This window comes from Phycodurus eques, chromosome 16 (assembly GCF_024500275.1).
Source record: "Phycodurus eques isolate BA_2022a chromosome 16, UOR_Pequ_1.1, whole genome shotgun sequence".
NCBI lineage: Eukaryota > Metazoa > Chordata > Actinopteri > Syngnathiformes > Syngnathidae > Phycodurus > Phycodurus eques.
Genome location: NC_084540.1, coordinates 4,408,304 through 4,435,227, shown reverse-complemented (window position 1 = coordinate 4,435,227; position 26,924 = coordinate 4,408,304). Strand labels below are relative to the sequence as shown.

The window sequence follows — 26,924 nt, the reverse complement described above, 5'->3', positions numbered from 1 at the left end:
AAAAAGGGAAATAATAATATCTACATACACCTGAACAGACAATTGAATAAAATAGGGTTATCATTATTTTCTCATTATAAAACTATTTGTTTGAATGTGAATAATAGTAAAAGTGAAACTAGACTTTGGAAATTCTGATAAATTTGCAGCAGAAAGACTGGACTTGATTATATGATTTAATCTCTGTCCCGGTAAATGTTTTCAATGTGGTTTGATGCGTTTTATGAGTGAAACATCCAATGTCAGGAGCATCAAATAAGAGAATAATAATTGTGGGGGGCTGCTATTTGACATTGATTTTCCATACAAGTAGAATGAATGTACATCAAAATCAAATAAGAGATTTAATTAAATTCAGAATAACAACTGTGTTAAAGGCGCTGAGCAAATGCTGTTTTATTTTTTTGTGCTTGTGCTTTTTTTTTTTTTTTTTAACATGTAGGGTTTATCCTTTTTTTAGGGGTATTTTGCAACCCACAATAGTCATGTTACAACCACAGTTGGCCTTGATGAAAGAAGCACAAAATGTCCATTGATCAACCAGTTCAAGCCTCAATCTTTAATACACTTGAATTCCTCCACCTCTCTCTCTCTCTCTTTGTCAAGGACAATCTCACTATGGTTGTTAATTCAATATAGCTCTCCATGAAATTTTGAACAAGTTGATTAAAAAGGTGTGGTACAGACTTTGTAGTCGGAAATGCTCAAGGGGATTAACGTCTTTTTTTGTTTGTTTGTTTTTTAGGGAGGAGGGGGGGGGGGGGGTTGTGATGATCACTCAAGCACAATGAGGCATTGACTTGGTGAGATTTGTACCTTTTTCTTTTTTAAACTACAAATGCAATTGGCCAACGTACCGCCAAATACATTGCAACTTACCGCATGTCTGTTAGTTTCTCAGTATCCAAACGTGAACAATTTGTAGACACATTATATACCATGCAACAACCACATATGGACATGTGAAGAGTTCAAATACACGGAGGAGACATCAAAAAGACAGCAGGGATACATACATGGGTAGCATTCAGCAGCAAATTAGACGAGTTAAAAGGGTAATTTTTTTTTCTTTTTTTTTTTTTTGTGTTACGTGACATCCAGAGATCAGTAATCGGAAATAGAAACTGGGGGGGGGGGGAAAAAAAAAAAAAAAAAAAAAAGAAGATCATTGTTGGACATAATTGATGAGTCCAACCTCTGACTTGGAATCTCTTACTTAATGCTGTTTATATGACGGAAGGATGGAAGTATTCTTGCATTTCATTCAGACTGTCAGTTGGATTTGTCAAATAACTGTTTTTCAATTGCACCTCCCGCTTGTCCCGCATGCCCCCAAACTGTCAATGAAACATTTTCTCGTGATTGCTTTTAAAAGTTACCCGTGTTACGGTACACTTTCACCCCACTGTAAGACATCATAACAAAATAACAGTTGTGTTATTTACACCGACAATAAACACTTTCAATAAACTGTATCCTGAAAAGTTCTTGATTGCCAAATGGAATATTTTCCACCTTAAAAAAGGTTGAAAAGGCTTGATTCTCCTTGTCATTAAGACCTTCAGAAGCGTTCTTCCTCTATGAATTCCTCCAGTCCTTTCTTTCTGTGATTTGTTAATCCTCTGTATTGGTTGTACTCTGTTTTACGTTTTATGTTCCTGCAAGAAATAAAACAAAAAAATTTTGCATACGTTTCATAAATGACATCCGCTCATGAAAACATTGACAGAGGCCTGAAACATACCCAAAACATTAAACAATATTTATTTCCGTCATACGTGTAATGTAGTATGGCCTATCATTAATTTGGGTCTTAACTACAGTATATCTTGGACATATTAAATATGCTTGGTTAAGCACGAACATATATACAACTTGGAACGTCTTAGCAAATGTAGGTATGTCTTTTTTGTGTGTAAGTAAAAGACAGTGGTGTAATCCCTTCAATTAAGATTGCCAATTCGACCCATCACTGATTGCACAGATGACAGTGATGTCCAAGCCGTTGTGGAGGTGTGCTTTCTCTGAGTGATAATTTATGTTAATAGAACAAGTGTGTTTCCATTTTGATTTACAATACACCTTTGGTTGTGTTTTAAATTAGGTGGTCTGACGATGAAAACACTTATTTGTTTTGTCAAATTAATTTCTTAATTATGGGTTAGAATGTGTCGGCACGGTGCCCTATGGGCAATTTTAGAGTTGTCAATTAACCTACCATGCATGTTTTTGGGATGTGGGAGGAAACCGGAGTGCCCGGAGAAAACCCACGCATGCATGGGGAGAACATGCAAACTCCACACAGGAGGGGCTGGAGATTGAACCCCAGTCCTCAGAACTGTGAGGCATACGCTCTAACCGCTGGAATACATAATCATTTCAGTCAATATCATATACAGTATATATATATATTTTTTATAACTACAGTATGAATCTGTTTCACCTGCTGTTCTGCAAATAGTTGGAAAAGCAAGACAACCCTTGTAAGGAATGGTTTTAACAGCTTTCGGCCACAGACAAGTTCCCTCTCCTTAACCTAATTTTCTGGCTCGTTTTGCATTTTTTCAGTGCCCTCTCCACAGCAAGTAGCATTTGTGCCTGGAGCCCACAGAATTTGCTCAGGGAGTTCAACCCTTCTCAGGTGCTCCAGGACATTCCATACTGTATAAACATGCAGTAGCCAGGTGGTTTGCTGTAAAGGACGGTGTCAAGCGTGTGGAGACAGACCATTACACTAGGAGAGATGGAGGTGGCTAAAGGAGGGCAACAACACAGCAGGAGGCTTGCTATCTGCTCCTTTGTGATAGGAGGAACAATTTCAAGATGTCACAAGTTGAATTGAAGCTATGACCAATTACTCTATGTGTGTGTGTGTGTATGTATATATACACACACACACACACACACACACATATATATAGCAGACTTTCTCTAGAATGTAAACATGTTTATTTCTCTGCAGATCCATATGGTCGATTCCAAGTGCCGCCCAGTAAATTTAAGTAGATATTTGGATAGAAGGATTAAATAAAACATTGGGACCAAAGTGTCTCTTGTAAAAGTGCTTTTAGAATGGGAATGTGTGGACATGAATTTAATGGTCTCGCCCTCTTATGTGTGTCACTGGGAAATTTGCATTCGGCATTATTCCACAGGGAAATGCACTATTGTGACATTGTATCATAAAAGCTTGAAGTTAATATTTTTTTCCAATTTAAATAGTAACATACAAAGGGGTACCAAAGGGGTTATGCATGATTATTTATTTTGTGCAACTCACCCGCAGAGTATCAAATATATATATTTGGTAACATTATTAATGGTATGGTAATTGATCAACCAAAAGAGCATTTTTGAGACATTTTGAATTCATTTTCCAATTCTGATTCAAGTTGGCAAGGGTTGGGGTGGAAACATTGCCACCTCACAATTTGATTTAATCACAAGTCCGAAGGTTCCAATTAAAATAATTACTAATTAGCAATGCATCTGGCTGTAGCTTCAATCTGTGCTTTATATATAAAAAATACATTCTTGCTGTTTGACTATGAATAAATAAATTAAATTACAGATATAGTGAACCCCTGCATATTTTTGCAGGGGGGGGGGGGTTATATATAGACAAACAGACTGGTAATCTTTGGTCAGGTTAATTAGAAGGTTAAGGCTGTAGTATCTGTATTTACCTGTTAGAGTGGTTCAGGGTAGGTCTGTCTTGGGTCATAGGTCATGTCAGGTATGTAGGACTCATGGAGGTCAGGGTCTAGTGGCAGAGTGTCCAGAGGCAGGGCAGCATAGCCATAGGGAGGATATGGACCATCTAACTCTAAAAAAGTAACAGAGAGAAAGGCATTTAAAAAAAAATCCCCACAAAAATGTCATGCTGTAGATGTGGTATGTTTTGTAAGACACCATGCCCCAATACATTTCAGAGTGTGTCATCCGCGAAAAGAAATTAATGCTGCACAAAGCAAATGCCTATTTTTTTTCCCATAGGAAGAAAGACTAACAGGAGTAAACTACATTTACTATGAGTTGATACTAGCAAGTACTCCCAAAACCCCTATGAAGAAAACATTAAATGGATCTAGGTTTCCCTTGCCCAGATGCGGGTCACCGGGGCCCCCCTTTGGAGCCAGGGCTGGAGGTGGGGCTCTAAGGCGAGCACCTGGTGGCCGGGCTTGCACTCATGGGGCCCAACCCGGGCACAGCCCGAAAGGGTAACGTGGGTCCCCCTTCCCAGGGGCTCACCACCTGTGGGAGGGGCCATAGGGTACAGTGCGAGCTGGGCGGTGGCCGAAGGCGGGAACCTTGGCGATCTGATACCCGGCTACAGAAACTGGCTCTAGGGACGTGGAATGTTACCTCTCTGGCAGGGAAGGAGCCCGAGCTGGTGTGTGAGGTTGAGAAGTTCCGACTAGATATAGTCGGGCTCGCCTCCACACAAGGCTTGGGCTCTGGTACCAGTCCTCTTGATTGGCATTGGACACTTTTCCACTCTGGAGTTGCCCATGGTGAGAGGCGCCGAGCAGGTGTGGGTATACTTATTGCCCCCCGGCTCGGCGCCTGTACATTGGGGTTCAGCCCGGTGGACAAGAGGGTAGCCTCCCTCTGGCTTTGGGTGGGGGGACGGGTCCTGACTGTTATTTGTGCCTATGCACCAAACAGCAGTTCAGAGTACCCACCCTTTTTGGAGTCCTTGGAGGGGGTGCTGGAGAGAGCTCCCGCTGTGGACTCCATCGTTCTGCTGGGGGACTTCATTGCTCACGTGAGCATTGACAGTGAGACCTGGAAGGGCATGATTGGGAGGAACGGCTGCCCCGATCAGAATCCGAGCGGTGTTTTGTTATTGGACTTCCGTGCTCATCTCAGATTGTCCATAACGAACACCATGTTCAAGTATAAGGGTGTCCACGCGTGCACTTGGCACCAGCACACCCTAGGTCGCAGTTCGATGATCGACTTTGTGGTCACCCTTCCCCACCATCAGAATCAGAATTAGCGTTATTGGCCAAGTATGTTACAAGACACACAAGGAACTTGTCTCCAGTAGTTGGAGCCACTCTAGTATGACAACAAACAGCCACTATGACAAAATAAACATTGAGGACATAAAAAAGCATGCAGAGTCACTGAGCAATGAAAGTGTAACACTTGTGTGGTGATGCTGATATAATGCAACTGGGCAAATGATATAGTTCTCAAGCAATTTAGAGCAATCTAAAGTGACTAATAGTGCAATGATCTGGGACAGTGACAATTGTGCAAATAGTGCAGAGAGTTAAACCCATATGTGACGAGTGATAATCAACAACAGTGTGAAAATAGTGCAACATTGTAAAACATTGAGTGTACAAATAATGTAGAAGTGTCCCGACAGAGATGTGCAAAATTGGCACCATATTACAATGAAATTGTAAGCCAACTGTTTCAGAAGTTAATTGCAAGAAGGAAGAAGCTGTTGGAATGTTTACCGGTTTTAGTTTGCATTGTTTGATAGCGCCTACCTGAGGGTAGGAGCTGGAATATGTAGGTGACTAGGATGTGGAGGGTCCAAGAGGATTTTGCATGCCCTTGTCTTAGTCCTGGCAGCATGCAAATGTTCAAGAGTGGGTAGGTGAGTACCAATAATTTTTCCGGCAGCCTTGATTGACCATTGCAATCTGATTTTGTCCTTCTTTGTGGCAGCACCAAGACAGAGTGTGATGGATGAACACAAAACCGATTCAATGGCTGCTGTGAAGAACTGCCTCAACAGCTCCCATGGCAGGCTGTGCTTCCTCAGAAGCCACATGAAGTACTTCTGCTCCTTTTTGAGGATGGAGTTGATTGTGGTCTCCTACTTCAGGACCTAAAAGACTGTAATTCCCAAGAACTTGAAGGTCTTGACAGTTGACACAGGGCAGCGTGAGGGGCAGCTGTGTCAAATAATGTTTCCTGAAGTCCACAATCATCTCTACCGTCTTGAGCGTTTTCAGCTCCAGGTTGCGTTGGCCGCACCAAAGCTCCCGCCGCTCCATTTCCTGTCGATACGCAGATTGGTCAACGTCTTTGATGAGGCGGATGACTGTGGTTTTGTCTACAAACTTCAGGAGTTTGACAGCCGGGTGCATTGAGATGAAGTTGTTTGTGCTGATGGTGCATATGGATAAGTTGCTGTCTCCCAGCCTCACCTGCTGTGTCCTGCCCGTCACAAAGCTGTAGATCCACTGGCAAATGGCAGGCGAGATGTTGAGCCGGTGAAGCTTGGAGGAGAGGAGTTCGGGGAGGATAGTCTTGAACGAAGAGCTGAAGTCCACGAACAGGGTCCTTATACAGGTCCCTGCGCCATACAGGGTGAAGTGCAGTCCCATGTTGACTGCGTCATCCACAGACCCGTTTGCTCAATAGAGAGCAAACACTCCACCAGGTGGTGATCAGTTGACAGCTCTGCCCTCTCTCGTCAGCTGAGGGTCCAAAACATCCGGGCACAAGTCCGATAACACCCTCATTCAAAGTTGATCATTGAACTGCAGTTCTCAATGAGGCCATGTTACAGAACATCTTCTATGTAGTTGGAACAACCATTTGGACGCAACAGATAAAGTTTAGTGTCTGAGGGTGAATGCCAAGGGGATGGAACAACTATGGACTTCACAATCTGGATGGAAGGAGATGGCAGATGGAAGGAGAATAGCAGGTGTGATAGAAGGAGATACTGGTCCTAGGTGGCGACTGCCAGACTACGTTTTATATACAACCATATGGCAAGATAGATGACCAGATTACCAGCCAAGATTTCCAATTACCTCCTGCTTGCAATATAGGCGTTAAACAACATACACACAGAATGAGCAGTGAACATGTAATAAGTATGGTTTCATAATTCTCCTGACACATGTACAATTTGTCTCAGTTATGTATTATGTAGGTCACACAAAAAAAATTTTTTGTCAGTGTCTTCATCAATTATAAATATAAGAAAAATATGGACTATCGTGGTTGTTTACTTCTGATTTTTGGGGATTATATCAACATATTGCAATTTTGAAGTGGGGTTTGTTGGCTGCTGCCTCAGTTACATGCAATACTTATTTACATAACATTGTATGGCGCTCGAATGAATTAAATACCGTTACCAGTACGCCTTACAATAGAGGTAAAAGAGGTTAGATCTGATCATAACAAAACACACTGAATTATTACATGCCTTTTTAAAGCTACTACATTAATCTAATCTTACTAAAAGGTCTGTAAATTAGCTTTTCTTGTCATGCCACAACAACAGTAAAGAACATACAATGACCTGCCACAACTTTATGGCAACCTTCACAATCTAAAAAGATCTAAAGTGCTGTATCATAAAAATAATGCTCAGTTTTGTCAAAGAGGTATTGACTTAACATTGTTTATTATTGTTAGGCTTTACACAACCAGGATTTTTGGGGGTGATCACCGATCAGCGAGTTTAAAAAACTGATAACCGATCCGAACACAAGATGGAGGAATGTGTCTATTTAAATGACCTGCTCATTTACTGTATATACTTGTGTACTTAATTGCTCAAAAAATTATATTTACAATAAATAATGGATCTTTGTTCATCTATTTATGCCAGTGAGGCATAGTGGCAGACAGAACAAATGAATGGTTTTCTATTAGATGGCAAGAAGTAAATACAGTAATTAATGTATCCACTTTTTGTGACATTTTTGTTTGTTGGTGTGCCATGAGATTTTTCAATTGTAAAATATGTTCCTTGGCTTCATAAAGGTTGGAAATCACTGCTCTAGTCAAATCGTGTATTCTAATCTGTCAGATCAAACCAACATTACAACATGACAGAAATAATGGGTGCTAACTTAATTTTTTATTCAATTACTTTATTGTAATGAAATTACTTCACCTACACAAACTTTAGAGCATGAGTCGACAGAACGGCGGCATGTTTATGTACAACCGTTAGTGCTAGCACTAGCTTGCTAGGCTACATAACATTATATTGCATGCTGGCAATATAACGTTATGTATCGTATTAAAAGTACATGAACATACCTCAAGCAAGCCTTAAACGAACGTCCTCTCTTGTCCTGCGCACCGGTGACCACCAACACAAGTTTTTCCCCATTTTGTCCTTGTATGTATTATAAGGACAAAATGGCGCGATCCACTCTTGCTGTCGTCACCACGGTAACGAGTGTATCTGGTCGGATTTGAGCTGAAGATAAAGCCCAATGATCGTAAAAAACGGGATGCGTGGTATCAGAATACAAGATTTTATTGCAGTAGTTTGACAGTGCAATCCTGAAAGAGCAAATTTATCTTGTAGTCTGATCTGGGCATTACGTGTTGTCTGTCCCACACCGCCAACAAGTTTTTTTTGTTTTGTTTTAAAAATAACTTCATTGGCCGTCAGATATTTACAGTACAACGTCAAAAGACACACGACAAGGCTAAAAATAAACTAGCTTTTGGATTCAAATATACTGTGGACGATGGCGACGCGGAGTAAATGTCCTTTGCGGAGTTGATCAGATCGGCGAATTATGACATTAAAGCTGATCAGCATCAAATGCTAATTATTGGCTGATACAGATCAGGCCGATGAAAAATCTGTGTAAAGTCTAATTATTGTGGTTGTAACTGTAGCGTACATGCGCCCCGCAAAAGGAAATGACACAGTTGCTCCCAACGGTTTGATAAACTGCAGCCTTCGAAGCCGCCCTGCTGGGAGGCTCGCACAACAAGACGCTTTGGACCCTAAAGTAATTAGTAGGTCCCCTTGAAATCTTGGTTTATAGTCATCAAAGAGTCCTGTCTTCGTTTGAACTCACAACAGGCTAAAAGGGACCGATCAACGATGGGATTCAAATACAGCAGCAAACCTCGGCCACCCCTCCCCCCTGCCCTTTTGGGCATACGGCTCGGTAACCGCGGGCCTTGGGCATAGAGACCCGGCTTCCCAGCCTCTCTGTGGGCCGTTGCTAGGCGATCAAAGCAGCTGCTACTAAGGTACTGGATACGCCTCCAGCCAAGCGTGATCGCTCTGAAATTGCCAGCGAGCCCCTGAAAAGGCAGGAAGAGAGACAGTCATACTCTCCCAAGGAGGCCTGACGAAGAACCATTTTTTGTCTTCCACCTCTTTTCTTTCTTTTCTTTTTCTTCTGCAACCAAATCTGTCGCAAATCTGAGCTACTACCAGAGAGAGACTACCACCCACCAGCTTGAGCCTACGTCTCCAGACTGTACAATATTAGTGCCTAATAATTTCGGGGAAATGACTAGCTTCAGACATAGATGTCATTAAATACACTATAAAATTCCACTCTTGGTTGTTCGGAGTTTTAGTAAACCTCTCCTCTGTCATCTCAAAATTTCAGAAAGTGTAGGTAAAGGTTTCTCGTCACTTTCCCTAAATTTTATACATATAAAAAGTGACGTATTAGTTTGATTTTAACAATTAAACCGGAAGTAACGCAAGGGTCGCTTCCAGCTCATTCTTTTCTCCAAAAACTATTTACATTTTTAATTTAACCCATATACGCTACATAAGTTACAGCATTGTAGAACTTTACTGCATTATACTGGAATGTGTTGTAATATTTTGGTTACCTCGTCTAGCTAGATGAGAGTGAACGTATTGGAAAAAGAGTTCTATATAATCCAATGTAGTTCCACGTGACTATGTTAATTGAAGGCAGAATACTTTTAGATTCTGCATATGTTCTTGTACCTTATACACCAGACCGTACAGTATATAATGAACACTTTTGGTAAGAGCATATAATTAAAAACTCATACAGTGCAGTGAAAAAGTATGTTTCCCCTTCTCAAATTCTTATTTTTTTGCATCAGTTTAAGGTCTTATGTTGAAGATCATCAAACAAATGTAAATATCAGACAAAGATAACCTAAGTTTACATAAAATGTTTTTTTAAGTGGTGATTTCATTTATTAAGAAAAAAGAAATGTATTCAATGGTACCTTGCCCTGCGTAAAAAAATAATTGCCCCCAAAACATGTTAATTGGTTATGAGTCTTTCACATCTCGGTGGACATATTTTGGCCCACTCGTCTTTGCGGAATTGTTTTAATTCAGCAACAATGGAGGGTTTTCGAGCATGAACTGCCTTTTTAAGGTCATGGCACAGCAATCGGATTCAAGGATGGACTTTGACGAGGCCACTCTAAAACCTTCATTTTGTTTTTTTAAAGCCATTTAGAAGTTGACTTCCTGGTGTGTTTTGGATCATTGTCCTGCTACAGAACCTAAGTGCACTTCAGCTTGACGTCATGAACTGATGGCCGAGCATTCTGCTTCAGGATTTTCTGGTCAAGAGCAGAATTCACGCAAACAATCACAGCAAGTCGTCCGGGTCCTGAAGAAGAAAAGGAGCCCCAGACCATCCCACTACCACTACTATGTTTGACTGTTGGTATGATAATATTATTATGAAATGCTGTGTTACATTTACGCCACAGACATAGACCTTACAAAAGGTTTTCGCCATAATTGCCTTACAAAAAGTTTTCGCCATAATTGCCATTTTTGCCCTTCCTTATTGCCCTTAATTGAGGCAAGGGAGGCCTGCAGTTCTTTAGATGTCCTGGGTTCCTTTGTGACCTCTTGGATGAGTCGTCGCAGTGCTCTTGGGGTAATTTTTGTAGGCCAGCCTCTCCTGGGAAGGTTCACCACTGATATGTTTTCTCTATTTGTGGATAATGGTTCTCACTCTGGTTTGCTGGAGTCCTAAAGCTTAAAAAATGGCTTTGTAAATTTTTTCAGACTGATAGATGTCAATTTATTACTCATCTGTTCCTGAATTTCTTTAGCTCATTTGCAGCAGCTTTTTGAGATATTTTGTCCGATTTAATTTTGTCAGACAGATTCTATTCAAGTGATTTCTTGATTGCAAAGGTCTGGAGGTAATCAGGCTTGGGTGTGGTCAGTGAAAATAAACTCAGCTTTCCCCCAAATTTGATTAGCACAGTAAATCCATGATTTAACAAGCGGGCCAATTACTTCTTCACAGAGGGCCAGGTGGGTTTGAAAAGGTTTTTTTTTCTTAATAAATTAAAACACCATTTAAAAACAGCATTTTGTGTTTAATTGGGTTATCTTTGTCTGATATTTACATTTGATTCATGATCTTGAACATTCATTGACACTGTAACTGATTTAATTTTGAAGAGCACAACATTTTTGTGTCTGTTGTCAAAGGTTGCGAATGGTATAAAAATAACTGGTGAGTACAGTATAATTTTTCGCCATCCGTCAATTAGGGCACCGATCACTTTGCTATGATCCAAAAGGAGTGCCACTAGACACATAGCAGTCCAAAACATATCTTTCTGAAATACAGCTTGTCATGAATAAAAAGATGGCACTCACTAAGCTCTGGAAACCTTACAGAAGGCAAAGAGCATCTTACCTTTCTGCATTGCTCTAACAGTGAAGCGCTACAAAAAAAAACAGTCATAATGATAGTAGATAAAATTGCAAATCGTCAGACTCACCATCAGCCAAGTATGTGGACTCCAAAGGAACTGTGTGAGCCTTCAGAGAAACACAAATCGATAAGTAATACACAACCACATTCGTTGATTAACTAAAGGCCATCAGTTTTAATGTCAGTGGAATAGTTGCTGCAAGCAGTGCAAATTTCAAAATTAGAATGGTGCATGTATAATTAGGTAGTTTAAAAAAAATTATGTTTACTTTAATACCCGGTAATAAATAATTCTAAACATCAGAATGTGCTTGTTTCTACGCTGATTTAGATTAACTCTCCCAATTTGCACATCATCCTTGTGCGTTTGTTGAAATGATAATTGTGTATGTAATTTATAAACAGCAGAGATTTAAAAATGACAACATTTAATTACGTTGAGCCAAGTAACCATTTTTGGAAGCCTAGCATTGGTATTAGAAGTATTGCCTCATATAATACTTTTGTGTATAGTTATATTTTCTCTACTGTAGTCTGATCGATTGTCTTGATTATAGGAAAAATAGACATACATTAGACTAAGCATCTTGTTGACATTTGTAGTTAATGTAGACTTCCTTAGAGACTTAAACATCATCCATCCATTTTCTGAGCCGCTTCTCCTCACTCGGGTCGCGGGCGTGCTGGAGCCTATCCCAGCTATCATCGGGCAGGAGGCGGGGTACACCCTGAACTGGTTGCCTGCCAATCACAGGGCACATACAAACAAACAACCATTCGCACTCACATGCACACCCAAGGGCAACTTAGAGTTGTCAATTAACCTACCATGCATGTTTTTGGGATGTGGGAGGAAATCGGAGTGCCCGGAGAAACCCACGCAAGCACAGGGAGAACATGCAAACTCCACACAGGCGGGGCCGGATTTGAACCCGGGTCCTCAGAACTGTGAGGCAGACGCTCTAACCAGTCGGCCATCGTGCCACTACTTAAATGTCATGTAATTATTAAAGATTTGTATTAATACTGTACAAAAATAGACATTTAGACATTTGAAAAGGCAACAAAAGTCCAAGGAAATTTAATTAAATCCTTTTAAAGATTTATACAAATACCTTTAAATAATGTAATGTTACCATCACATAAAGAGAATTCTCACCATTTCCCAGGCAGAAGGGTCATGTTTGAAAAGCGAGTGTGTGAGCTCCACAGACACTCTTTTCCTGTAGTCTGAGCTTTTGTCCTCTGAAATTCGAAAGAGCACTGCTGCAGCATAGGTGGCTGTAGACAGACGTCAAAGTTCACATTAGCCCAAATGGAAAGTCAAGTTAACCTCACTGAAGAAGTGTCCTCTAGAAATGTAAGATTGCAAGAATCTGAACCAGTTTTATCAATACATGTGTATAGTATTGTGGACCTCTAAAAACATCAAAATATGCTGCAAACATAAACTGATAAATATTTTTGAGAAATATAGTACCAGCTATGGGCATGGTTTAATTATAGGTAGTAAATCCATCCATTCATTGTCTGTACCGCTTTATCCTCACAAGGTGCTGCTGCGTGCAGAGCCTATCCCAGCTATCTTTGGGTGAGAGGCAGGATACACCCTGAACTGGTTGCCAGCCAATCGCAGGGCACATACACAAACAACCATCGCACACACATTCACACCTAAGGGCAATTTAGAGTCTTCAATCAACCTATCATGCATGTTTTCAGGAGGTGGGAGGAAACCGGAGTGCATGGAGAAACCCCACGCAGGCATGGGGAGAACATGCAACGTCCACACACCCAGGATTTGAACCCCGGTCCTCAGAACTGTGAGGCAGATATGCTAACCATTCTTCCACCGTGTCTAGCTAGTAAATTAATATGGGGGGATATGCACAGCAGCAGTTTTATAAAGAACATTTTGTCATTAAAGAAAGAATGGCAACAATGGAACTTTTTCTAGGAAGAATATTGGTGAAAAATATTAATGGAGCTAGGTTCCCCAAGCCCGGACGCAGATCACTGGGGTCCCCATCTGGAACCAGGCCTGGAGGTGGGGCTCGAAGGCGAGCGCCTGGTGGTGGGTATACTTATACTTATACAGTTCGATGATCGACTTTGTGGTCATGTCATCGCACTTGCGGCTGCATGTCTTGGACACTCGGGTGAAGAGGGGGGCGGAGCTGTCAACTGATCACCGCCTGGTGGTTCATTGGCTCTGATGGTGGGGGAATACAAACGTATTGTGAGGGTCTGCTGGGAACGTCTGGCAGAATTCCCTGTCAGAAGGAGTTTCAACTCCCACCTCCAACAGAAATTTGCTCATGTTCCGGGGAAGGCGGGGGACATCGAGTCCGAGTGGACCATGTTCCGCGCCTCCATTGCTGAGGCGGCCGACCGGAGCTGTTGGCCGTAAGATGGTCGGTGCTTGTCATGGCGGCAATCTTTAACCCCATTGGTGGACATCAACGGTGAGGGATGCTGACAAGCTGAAGAAGGAGTCCTATCGGGCTTTTTTTGGCCTGTGGGCCTCCTGAGGCAGCTGATGGGTACCGGCTGGCCAAGCGGAATGCAGCTTTGATGGTCGCTGAAGCAAAAACACGGGTATGGGAGGAGTTCGGTGAGGTCATGGTGAAAGACTTCCCGATGGCTTCAAGGAAATTCTGGTCCACCATTTGGCGTCTCAGGAAGGGGAAGCAGTGTACCATCAACACTGTGTATAGTGGGGATGAGGTGCTGCTGACCTCAACTCGGGACGTTGTGAGCCGGTGGGGAGTACACTTCAAAGACCTCCACAATTCCACCGACACGCCTTCCCATGAGGAAGCAGAGGCGGGCTCTCCTATCTCTGTGGTTGAGGTTACCGATGTGGTTAAAAAGCTCCTCGGTGGCAAGGCCCCGGGGGTGGATGAGATTCGCCCAGAGTTCCTAAAGGCTTTGGATGTTGTGGGGCTGTCTTGGTTGACACGCCTCTGCAAGATCGCGTGGACATCGGGACAGTGGCTCTGGATTGGCAGACTGGGGTGGTGGTCCCCCTTTCTAAGAAGTGGGACCGGAGGGTGTGTTCCAAATACAGGGGAATCACACTCCTCAGCCTCCCTGGTAAGGTATATTCAGACTCCCTGCTTTCAGACGTATGCAGCTCACCCGTGGAAGCCTTAGAGACGGGGGTACTCTCATGAGCCACCCTGTAGTACCATGGTTGGAGCCTGGGTGGCGCCTTGCGCCATCTTGCCCTCTCTCTCTCCCCTTCCCTCTCCCTCTTTCCAGAACCTTCCTCGGCCGTGCACCTGTCACCAATCAGCGCTCGTTACCGCCTGCATAAAAGCCTGTCAGATCCCGGAAACTCTTGCCTGAGTATTTCAGCTTCTCCAGCGGTACAACGGCTCCCCAGTCTCCGTGTAAGCTACACAATTCCTCGTCTGCTTTCTGACCTCCTTGTCTCTCCTTGTCCTCTGTGTTTCCTCCGTTTTCATCTCCAAGTGAATTCCTACCGTCATGCCGTCAAGCCAGCCACCTGCCCTCGTCACCGCCTGCCACGCATTGCCTGCCTCCACTACCCGCCAGCGCACCTCAAGGACCATTTACATTTTCTCTTTTCAATAAACTGTTCATCACAACCTCTCAGCCTACGCCTGCTCTTGGGTACAGTCTCCATTCCGACGTGACACAAAGTGAAACAGCATTTAGGTATTGTGCTGCACACAAATGGAATAAGTTGCCAACAGAAGTGATGTCACTCCCAAATGTGAATGTTTTTAAGTCCAGGTTAAAAACTATTCTTTTTTTTCCTCATGGTTTTTAGATGTCCACTTTTAAATATTTCTTGCACTGTACGCTGTTTTAATTGTACCTTTATTTTTCTCTTTGTGTGCAAAGTTTAGAAGCTGTTGTTTTCTTTTGTTTTTAAATGCTTTTAATCATGTAAAGCACACTGAGTTACCTTGTGTACGAAATGAGCTATATAAATAAATTTGCTTTGCTTTGCTTTGCTTTGTTTTAGATCCAATTGTCAAACACTTGTGAGTTTGAGTGTGTGTTTCTTGTGTGTAGAAAATAAAGGACATACCAATTCCCTCATTGTTGGAGTGCAGTAATTCCATGAGTGGTGCTGACGCACCCTCTGCATCGATGAGTTCCGCAGACTGTTTGTCCAGAGCCAACTCACACAAAACTCCTGCAGCTACTCGTTTCACATTCTCCACATACGAGTACAGCAGCTGGACACAAAACACAAGTTTGTCATTGTTGAATGATGGGTTCAAATGCTTCTCATTTTCTTGGTGAAAGCTTTAGAGAAGGAAGACTTGACGATTATGGGTTCTATTTTCATTGCGACACATCTGCGGCAAAGCATAAAAACTGGCCTATCCAGAATCTCGTGCCAGGGCAAGGCTCTCTGCAGGTGTGCCAATTGGGCAGATCGGTCTGCTACAAGCTGGGTGTTCTGGCACAATGAGTGTGTGTCCTTCGACATGTGCCTTGCGCAGTGACAATTAAGTAGTAGGAAGTGGGTCAACTGTTAATTTATCCTGCTGAGACCTCGTCTAAGGCCACAATCACAGCGCAGGGCAAGATTCCCAAAAGAGATTTTTTGGTTAAATTGGATCTTTTTGTGAAGTCGCTCACATTACAAAAACAAATGCAATTTCTATTGTGAACAGAATTTGTCTATGAAGTGACACGCTTGTGCAAAAAACAGGAAGTCATGTTGCGCATGCGCACAAACATGAAGCGCCATGTGTTTACGGAAGTATGGTCGTGCGTGTTGATCTCGTCCTGATGCATTTGTGGCACTTTCAAAGATTTTATGCTTCATCAGACTGGTCCCTCCATATATTGAATGTATCAGTTTTACAGGATTTCTTTTCACCGCTGACTTTTTTCTGCTCCTTTGTCCACAATTGTTTGTCACGCATGTCTGTTTTGTCGCACAGTTGTGACGGTTTTCGCCTTCTGTTGACATATAGATTGGATGCCTGGATTATATCCACATATGAAAAAGGCCAGGGTCTGATTTAAAAAAAAAAAAAAAAAAAAAAAAAAAAAAAAAAAAAAAAACAATCAGAATGTTCACAATAACATGAAAAAATCAGATGCATGTCACAATGGGCAAAAAAATTGGAATTGACCAGCAGTGTGAACATAGGCCATGTTTGGCACAGTAGATAGACCGCTGGTCTAACACGATAAAATCGTGCATATGCCGGCTTGATGCACAAATCTGCGATTCATTAATATGTTCGTATTTGTTTATTGGTCATTTTTTTGCGAACAAATTTAGCTCCTCAGACCATGTGTACGCACCAACAACGTGGGATCAGCTTTCAAAAAACTATCAAACACACATTTATTTATTTTTTACCAAAGATAACCAAGGTATTGAAACTGCAGTCAATAATAATAATTTTAACAATCATAACAGCGGCACAGTGTTTGGTTCTGTTTATGTGAAACCAATACAGAACTTGGTTTTAACTTTTTGATATACAGTGACTGTCTACTCCAGTTAGACTAATTCTTACTGCATCCCAATGCCTTGTTGATATTCGTTCAACAGCATCTCTGTCGCATTTCAAAACTTCACATCCAGGGTAATCTCAAAAAACCCCATTGCTTGAAATCATATGAAACTTATTCCTGATTAGAATATATTCCATGAATGAAGAACGTATTATCACCCTCGCATGAAGTAGAGGGAGAATAGACTGCATGTGAAAAAAAAATTACTGGCTTCTTCCTTTCTGTATTATATGAATTTTATTGTGTTCTTAGTCCTGAATCAGAGTGTACCTGGACAAATAGTGGTATGGTCTGCATGCTGGCAATCTCCCCTCTGTTTATTGGATCTCTAGCCAGAATGTGAAGTGCTCCTGTGCAGCCCTCTACTATCTCCTCCATACGGACACCATCCTATTAAAATATTTGGAAAAGGAGAATGTATCAAAGACAGAAATGAACACGGTAATCCACCATATACTTTTTGCAATAGCTATGTGTGGGATCCTCACACCTGATATGTCTGCTGGGAAGAGGAGGCGTGCCTCTGCGTGTCCTGGTGAGCCTTTAACAGTAGGTTCACCAATCGTGGGATAGTCCCCGCATCCCTAAGCGGTGCTTGATTAACTGGGCACAGCGCAAGGTTCCGGATGAGGCCAACAGTAGCCTGGATGAAATGAGATCAGATACAAACCAATCTCAACTACACACACACACAAAACACAACATTGTATCTCCAATATACAACAGACACAAGAGAAATATGTAAGTCAAAATTATTTCAAACATAATTATAAAATGCGGATTTTATGAACCAAAAGTGAATTCCATACATGTGGTGACAAGGACGTCAGTCTTTTGATACATATTCCATAATTTGACCAAGGGGCCACATATTCATAACAGAACTATCATATCAACCACAACTACACAAAGCTTAACATATATCCAGCTATCATGTTTCTACTAGTTATTCTGTTAAGGGTCACGGCCTGGGTGACCTAGACTGGTCACCATACAATCACATGATATGCACACCTGCCCTACTGTCAATTTGAATTGAGTGGAATAATATGTTCCAATAATACGAATAATGCCTTTTCTGTAGTGACATTGACATTAAAAATCAAAGCTAAACAGCATTAAAACAATTGTTTTGGACTTAGTGCATAGAAGAATAAACATGAATTGAAAGCAGCTGTTAATCTTTTTCAATCAAACCTGAATAGAGAAATTTACTAAAGCAATTGTATTTATTATTTTGGACCAGATTAAAGAACACTATTATTCCTTTGCCCCAAACTAAAAGATCCTGGAGATCTTGTGTAATGATTTCAGGACCCTCATCCAAGATTGCAATTCACCTGAAACAATAGTACAAATGTTGCCTCAGATCCAAACTTCTATGAACTCATAAATGTATTGTCAGCCAAGCGTGCTTTTTGATGGACAAAGCATGGACCAATTGACAGTTACAACTCAAGGCAATGTTGGCTGGCCAGGGCTTCAGCTCACCCACAACCTAATGAGAAAAAAAAAGTACAGAAAATGGATGGACTGGATGGAAATTTGGAATATAACTCAAATTCCATATATACATTTACAATAGCTTTCATTCATTTGGGAATGTTTTGCATTGTGTCTGTGGGAGTTTTTTTTATTATTGTCTGTGGGAGTGTTGGTGAAGTCAGGCACACAACCTCCCTTTGGAGTCAGCCAGTCAAGTTCATTCACAAAAAAAAACAAAAAAAAACACTTTGCTAACCTTGCGGACTGGGACAGTAATGCTCTCCAAATTCTCTCCAAAAGTTGGAACTATAGCATTGTTGATTTGTTTACGGGAGCCTTCAAAGTTCCCTTTACAGAAGGGCCGTCACTAGGTTTTATGGATGGGGGAGCTTAGCCTCCAGGAGGTCCACACGATATGAGCGAATAACAATAATAATAATAATAATAATAGGCCGCCACGGTGGATGACATGGTTAGCACATCTGCCTCACAGTTCTGAGGACAGGGGTTCAAATCCCGGCCTCGCCTGTGTGGAGTTTGCATGTTATCTGCGTGCCTGTGTGGGTTTCCTCCCACATCCCAAAAACATGAATGTTAGGTTGGGTGAAGACTCTAAATTGCCCGTAGGTATGAATGTGAGTGCGAATGTTTGTTTGTTTATATGTGCCCTGCGATTGGCTGGCGACCAGTTCAGGGTGTACCCCGCCTCGCACCCGAAGATAGCTGAGATAGTCTCCAACACGCCCGCGACCCTTGTGAGGATAAAGCGGTACAGAAAATGGATGAACTAATAATAATAATAATAATGATGATGCATTACACTTATATAGCGCTTTCTAGGCACTCAAAGACGCTTTACAATTTCATGCATTATTCATTCACTCCTCAGTCACACCCTGGTGGTGGTAAGCTCCTTGTGTAGCCACAGCTGCCCTGGGGCAGTTTGACAGAAGAGTGGCTGCCATTCTGCGCCTACGGCCCCGCCGACAACCACATTCATTCATATGCAATGTGGGTTAAGTGTCTTGCCCATGGACACACCGACGTCCTGCGCTTGGGCGGAGATACAAACTGGTTACCCTCTGGTTTCAAGGTGTATGTTTACCGTCTACACCACGCCACCTGAATGTAGCACACAATTTCACAAGCGGCTAACAAAGACTTTTTTTTTTTTTTTTTTTTTTATGTTTTTGGACAGACTTAGAAACAATACGATACGGGGTAAAATTTCAAAGTCCCTGTTAGATTTGTAGTGTTATTTCAGTCAGTTTTTTTATGCAGTACACAACCACAGGAAGTATGTTCATTGCATTAACCACAAAAAAAAGTACACATTGTTACAGTGTATGCAAAACTGTATGCAAAAAAAGGTCATTGTGTTGTCACAAGTGTGTCTTTTTCATTTGACATTACTGCAAGACTTCATGATAGATTAACACACATTTAAGTAATAACTAAACAATATAGAGGCATGACATGACTTTGGCTCACAACACAATAACTGTTTGCTCTCAAATAATTTTGAAGTAGCAGAGATTACATTTTGGCTGCATACTGTCTGGAACAGGTTAATTTGGCTTATATTTATCTCTTTTGGCTCTCTGAATTTTCGAATTAGTATTGCATGTGTGGGAGACACAAAGTTCTCAAAATGGAAACCATGTATAATAACAAGTAATTCTGTGAACTACCTTTTAAAAATAACATTTATATAAGTAATTGGACCAGGTTGAAGCTGATCCCAGTTACGAAAACAGTTTTACAATAATTTAAATCATTACTTTGGACATTATAAACAAACGTGCTCCTCTCAGAAAAAAAGTGTGATAATCTCTGGTTCTCAGAGCAACTGTCTGAGATAATTAATGAAAGAGATCTTGCTTGGACAACTGCAAGAAAATCCCAAAATAACTCAGACTGGAAACATTTTCAGGTACCTGGGGAGCAAGTGTGTCTCTCAAATACGTAAAGCTAAATTTATAAAATAAGATTTTTGTCTTAATGAAATTTGTGACAGCACAAGCAGCTCTTCTAAATTCTGGAACATTATTAAGTCACTGTCCTCAGGCTCAAAGGACACTGCTATCGAATACAATAAAAGTGAATGATGAGACTATTCAGAAAAGGTAAGTATGATAGACTCCTTGAATCAGCATTTTATACCTTCTGGGTTGTTGTCTAAGGAGGAAACACCACAAGAGACGATTCAAAAGGGTTACTCTCTATCCAGGGAAAACGTTTAATCTTGTACTCCTGACCAGAAAGAAGAGGTTTATGAAGTTCTCATAAGGTTCAGTGCCAAGAAATCATCTGGTCCTGATGGATTGGATCCCTACTTTTTAATAATTGCTGCTGAAAATATCGCCAAACCTTTGAAATATATTTTTTTAATTTAACTATAGAAACTGGTATGATACCTAGCGTTTGGAACTCAGCATAGAGTATGTCCCTCCTTTACTGAAAGGTGGTGACCGATCAAATCCTAAATAATTATAGGCCTATTTCCAAATGGCCTGTTTTAGCCAAGGTCTTGGGAGGGCTTTTAAGTGACCAGTTGTGAGGTTTTTAAATGACAAATAGCATTGAATTACACACTGCTTTCAGGAAAAAAAACACAGCACTGTCTCTGCCACTCTGAATTTCTTAATTAACTAAGATCCTAAGTGCAAATGATTTTAAAGAATGTTGCGCTGCGCTGTTCTTGGAGCTGTCAAAGGCTTTTGACATTGTTGACCACTCTGTGTTGTCCCAGAGATTGTAGGATACTTGAATGTCTTCAAAAGTGGTCAAATGGTTTGGTAACTACTTGAGTGTCACAACACAATGGGTTCATGTTGATGGTCTTTGTTCAAACCCCTTGTCTATTCAAAATGTTCGCCCCCAGGGGTCCCTTCAGGGTTCCATTTTATCTACTATTTAAATGCCTTGTGTCCAAATGTAACAGATGCCTAATTTAACGTTTATGCAAATGACACTTGTTTATATTGTTCAGCTTTATCAAGTGCCATAGAACATCTGCAATCTGCATTTATTGTTATTTTTGAAAAATCTTCTTCAGTTGTGCCTTGTACTCATTTCTGACAAGACAAAAATTATGTGTTTTCCAAAATCAAGGAAAATAACATGGCTTTTACTAGGAAGAATATTTGTCATTCCAACAGTTTATTGCAGGAGTCGTCAACCTGTGCCTCCAGAGCCATGTGTGGCTCTTTCATTCTTCTGCTGTGGCTGTCTGTGACTTTGGAAAATAAATATTTAAGTATTTAATGTTTTTTTTTTAGTTTGTTCATTTTTAAAAAGTAATTCCAAATTTGTAGATTATGCTGATCTTGTAACATTAAAATAAAACATTTTAATTTGTTGGGCATCACTCAAAATATGCATCACAACCGCCGATGTGCGATACCTGGCGCCAAGATTTATTGAGCTAATCGAACTCCGGTAAATCAATGAAAAAAAAAGTTTTTGAAGCAAACAGAACTTTAATTTAATGCTACGTGGGCAGATTCATTTGCTTTCACTGCTGACGAGACTGGTTTTCCACGAATGCCTAAAATTTGGTGAGAAATTGGCAAACAATAAAAAGTCAAAATTAGCAAGATATTTCAAGAATAAACAGACAACCATTGCTGCAAAAGATTAATATTAATATATATATATATATATATATATATAAAATCAATTTCAGAACTGATGCGGCAGGCTGATCTCAGCAAAAAAACATTTCAAGAAGTAGATTGAGTCTGCAAATTCAACTGCATATGCTAGATTTGTGGCTGCTCAGGAAATAGTCAGGCATGGAAAACCATTCACAGATGTAGAATACATCAAAGAATCATTCATTAAGATTTTAGTACATCTATTCACAGACTCCCCCCCCCCCCCTCCAAAAAAAAAGTGATATTATACAGAAAACCAGAGCTAGGCCTTTCTGTGAAGACTGTCAAAGACAAGAAAACATCACCAAACAACAAATGGAAGACATCAGTCCGGCTTTGGCATATTCAATTGCCTGTGATAAGTCCAAAGACAAAGCTGATATTGAACAAATAGCTTTGTTTTGCCAATATGTGAACTATGCAAGGCCACAGGAAGAAATGCGTTGCTACCACTAAAAGGCCAAACCGGAGGAAAACGTCTATGAGGGTGTGTTTTGTTGTTGAAAAAAAACCCAAAGAAATAAACACCACCCCTCTAGTGTCAGTGGCCACTGATGGAGCACCCAGTATGAGAGGAACACAGAGGGGCTTTGTGTTTTTTTTTTTTTTTTTTTTTTTTGCAGAAGTTGCTGAATAGAAAGCTGCTGACAGTTCACTGCATCCTGTACCAAGAGGCACTGTACGCTCAAACATTTCCTCCGGAAAGCACAGAAGGAATGAATTTTGTTATTTAGATTGTCAACAAAATAATGACAAAAGGTTTAAATCACCGTCAGTTCCGTTTGTTACTAAATGACTCCTGCTGCATAACGATGTCTGGTGGCCGTCCACAGCTCAAATGCTTTGCCGTGTGTCTGGAACAGGTGAAACTTAACTGGGCAGAAAGGGCTCATCTTTCCTAAGATGGAAAAGCCAAACTGGCTAGTGGCTGGAACAGCTATACTTCGTGGTGGATATGCCAGCACATCTGAAAATGCTGAACACGTCTTCAGGGGAAATGAGGCACAGCCCTGCTGATGCTCGAGGAAGTTTTGGCATTCAAGCATAAGTTGACAGTGTTTGCCAAAGATTTAGAGCGCGGTACACTGTTCCACTTCCCCGCTTTGACAGAGTTCAAACAAGCCCACAATATGAAAAAATTGTATTTGCAGTCTGTAATCACCACAATGCAAACATGGATTGGGAAATGATTCTGTGAGTTCAGAGAGGGAAAAAAATGCATTATCTTCCAATGTCACTCCCCTGACCATCGACCCACCCCTATTCCTAGCCAGCAAACATACGTCGGGGTGACCAGTGGGGTTGCCACCTTTTTTTTTTTATGGAGTGCCTGCGGCCACGACATGCTTATATAGTGAAGTATGATAGCTTCAGGAAAATGTAGGCGAATGGGAATCCGACAAAAAGGTTCTTGTCTTTTTGTCTTTTTCATTGTCAGCTGTAATGTTATTTTAATAAATAAAACAAATGTAAATGTCTTTTATCCGTGTCTTTCAGTTTCTGCTTCCAATGTTTTTTCTGCAGAATTCATTTAAACCGGTCATGCAGTAGAAATGCCGAATAAGCAGAGAGATGTGCACTCTGACCACACTCCACGCAGAGCTGTCTCGTTCAGCTGGCCAATCCCATGCTGTGTGGGCGGGAACTTACTTGTATTAGCACAGCGGCTGCACCAATTGTTCACAGCTGTATTAATCGAAACACCAGCGCCCCTTTTGCCAACAGGATTTTTCAAGTAAGTCATCATTTCAATTAAATTGGCAGAAAATGACAACGTTGCCACTTCCCACGGGTAAAGAAGTTGTGCGTTACTGTTTGAACAAACTGAGTGTGCCAGGAGGTGCCCGCTTATCCCAGCTGCCAGCTTTACACAAACATTAATGGTAACTTGACCAGCTGGTTGTGATTTTCATGGACTGGTACTACAGTCGATGTGTATCTGATTTACTAGCCAGCACTGTTTTGTGTGCCCCTCCTTAAGCAGTCACCTTGTCGTGGTGGAGTTTGGTTTGTGTGTCCCAGTGATCCTAGGAGCTAAGTTGTCTGGGGCTTTATGCACCTGGCAGGGTCACCCATGACAAACAGGTCCTAGGTGAGGGACCAGACAAAGCACGGCTCAAAGACCCCTAATGATGACGACAAACAATGGACTTCGTTTTCCCTTGCCCGGACGCGGGTCACCGGGGCCCCCCACTGGAGCCAGGCCTGGTGGTGGGGCTCGAAGGCGAGCACCTGGTGGCCGGGCCTGCACCCATGGGGCCCGGCCGGGCACAGCCCGAAAGGGTAACGTGGGGCCCCCTTCCCATGGGCTCACCACCTGTGGGAGGGGCCATAGGGGTCGGGTTCAGTGTGAGCTGGGCGGTGGCCGAAGGCGGGGACCTTGGAGATCCGATCCCCGGCTACAGAAGCTGGCTCTAGGGACGTGGAATGTCACCTCTCTGGCAGGGAAAGAGCCCGAGCTGGTGTGTGAGGTCGAGAAGTTCCGACTAGATATAGTCGGACTCCCCTCCACACACAGCTTGGGCTCTGGTACCAGTCCTCTCGAGAGGGGTTGGACTCTCTTCCACTCTGGAGTTGCCCACGGTGAGAGGCGCCGAGCGCCTTCGGGCGGAGGGAGGGGGGGACGGGTCCTGACTGTTATTTGTGCCTATGCACCAAACAGCAGTTCAGAGTACCCACCCTTTTTGGAGTCCTTGGAGGGGGTGCTGGAGAGCGCTCCCACTGGGGATTCCATTGTTCTGTTGGGGGACTTCAATGCTCACGTGGGCAATGACAGTGAGACCTGGAAGGGCGTGATTGGGAGGAACGGCCCCCCCGATCAGAACCCGAGCGGTGTTCTGTTATTGGACTTCTGTGCTCATCACGGATTGTCCATAACGAACACCATGTTCAAGCATAAGGGTGTCCACACGTGCACTTGGCACCAGGACACCCTAGGTCGCAGTTCGATGATCGACTTTGTGGTCGTGTCATCGGACTTGCGGCCACATGTCTTGGACACTCGGGTGAAGAGAGGGGCGGAGCTGTCAACTGATCACCACCTGGTGGTGAGTTGGCTCCGATGGTGGGGGAAGATGCCGGTCCGACGTGGCAGGCCCAAACGTATTGTGAGGGTCTGCTGGGAACGTCTGGCAGAATCCCCAGAAGGAGTTTCAACTCCCACCTCCGACAGAACTTTGCTCATGTTCCGGGGGAGGCTGGGGACATCGAGTCCAAGTGGACCATGTTCCACGCCTCCATGTGGAACAGTGGACCAGCTCTACACCCTCGGCAGGGTCCTCGAGGGTGCATGGGAGTTCGCTCAACCAGTCTACATGTGTTTTGTGGACTTGGAGAAGGCGTTCGACCGTGTCCCTCGGGGAGTCCTGTGGAGGGTGCTTCAGGAGTATGGGGTACCGAACCCCCTGATACGGGCTGTTCGGTCCCTGTATGACCGGAGTCAGAGTTTGGTCTGCATATCCGGCAGTAAGTCGGACTCGTTCCCGGTGAGGGTTGGACTCCGCCAAGGCTGCCCTTTGTCGCCGATTCTGTTCATAACTTTTATGGACAGAATTTCTAGGCGCAGCCAAGGCGTAGAGGGGGTCCGGTTTGGTGGCCTCAGTATTGCATCTCTGCTTTTTGCTGATGATGTGGTTCTGTTGGCTTCATCAAACCGTGAGCTCCAACTCTCACTGGAGCAGTTAACAGCCAGAGTGTGAAGCGGCTGGGATGAGAATCAGCACCTACAAATCTGAGACCATGGTCCTCAGTCGGAAAAGGGTGGCATGCCCTCTCCAGGTCGGGGATGAGATCCTGCCCCAAGTGGAGGAGTTCAAGTATCTTGGGGTCTTGTTCACGAGTGAGGGAAGAATGGAACGGGAGATCGACAGACAGATCGGTGCAGCGTCTGCAGTGATGCGGACTTTGTATCGGTCCGTTGTGGTAAAGAAGGAGCTAAGCCGAAAGGCGAAGCTCTCAATTTACCTGTCGATCTTCGTTCCTACCCTCACCTATGGTCATGAGCTGTGGGTCGTGACCGAAAGAACGAGATCCCGGATACAAGCGGCCGAAATGAGTTTCCTCTGCAGGGTGTCCGGGCTCTCCCTTAGAGATAGGGTGAGAAGCTCGGTCATCCGGGAGGATCTCAGAGTAGAGCCGCTGCTCATCCGCATTGAGAGGAGCCAGATGAGGTGGCTGGGGCATCTGATTCGGATGCCTCCCTGACGCCTCCCTGGTGAGGTGTTCCGGGCACGTCCCACCGGGAGGAGACCCCAGGGACGACCCAGGACACGCTGGAGAGACTACGTCCTTCGGCTGGCCTGGGAACACCTCGGGATCCCCCCGGAAGAGCTGGATGAAGTGGCTGGGGAGAGGGAGGCTGGGCGTCCCTGCTAAAGCTAATGCCCCCGCGACCCGACCCGGATAAGCGGTAGAAAATGGATGGATGGATGGCACTGTGTTGTGATACTTCTGTAATTATTTTGATGTTATTGATGTTCTTTAATTGTTATTTATTGTATTTTGAGTTTTCTTTTTCTTTTTGCTGGAGATCTGTACAAAAGAAAGTGTCTTAACGTGGATTGCGTCATTACAAGCACAAAACTAGGTTGTAAGTCAGTATTGTTTTTCACATTGGATAATACATGTACTGAAGCAACCTGTGTTGTTGTTCTTTGGAGTGATACAGTCGTAGGATTCCCAACGCAACTTGGGGAAGTGAATGCAGCACTGAGCCGATCAGCTGAGTAACTGGAGGAAACGACGCTGGCTGGCGCTCTAGCTTGAATCGTTCAGTCCTGTGGTCGTAATTTTCGATTAAATTCAACATCTCAGCAATGTATTACCAATGAGGAAA

General features: G+C 42.7%; 1 protein-coding gene across 1 annotated transcript in view; it reads right to left on the bottom strand.

Annotated features, from left to right (window-relative positions):
• Window positions 1-491: 491 nt before the first annotated feature.
• Window positions 492-26,924, bottom strand: part of LOC133414659 (junction plakoglobin-like) — a 127,619-nt gene continuing 101,186 nt past the window's right edge. The window contains exons 11-17 of the mRNA XM_061700171.1: window positions 17,437-17,589; window positions 17,217-17,336; window positions 15,493-15,643; window positions 12,589-12,710; window positions 11,497-11,536; window positions 3,687-3,826; window positions 492-1,658 (exon numbers count right to left, since the gene is read on the bottom strand). Coding sequence (XP_061556155.1) covers window positions 3,690-3,826; window positions 11,497-11,536; window positions 12,589-12,710; window positions 15,493-15,643; window positions 17,217-17,336; window positions 17,437-17,589 — 723 coding nt within the window. The 3' untranslated portion in view covers window positions 492-1,658; window positions 3,687-3,689. The remainder of the gene's footprint in view (window positions 1,659-3,686; window positions 3,827-11,496; window positions 11,537-12,588; window positions 12,711-15,492; window positions 15,644-17,216; window positions 17,337-17,436; window positions 17,590-26,924) is intronic.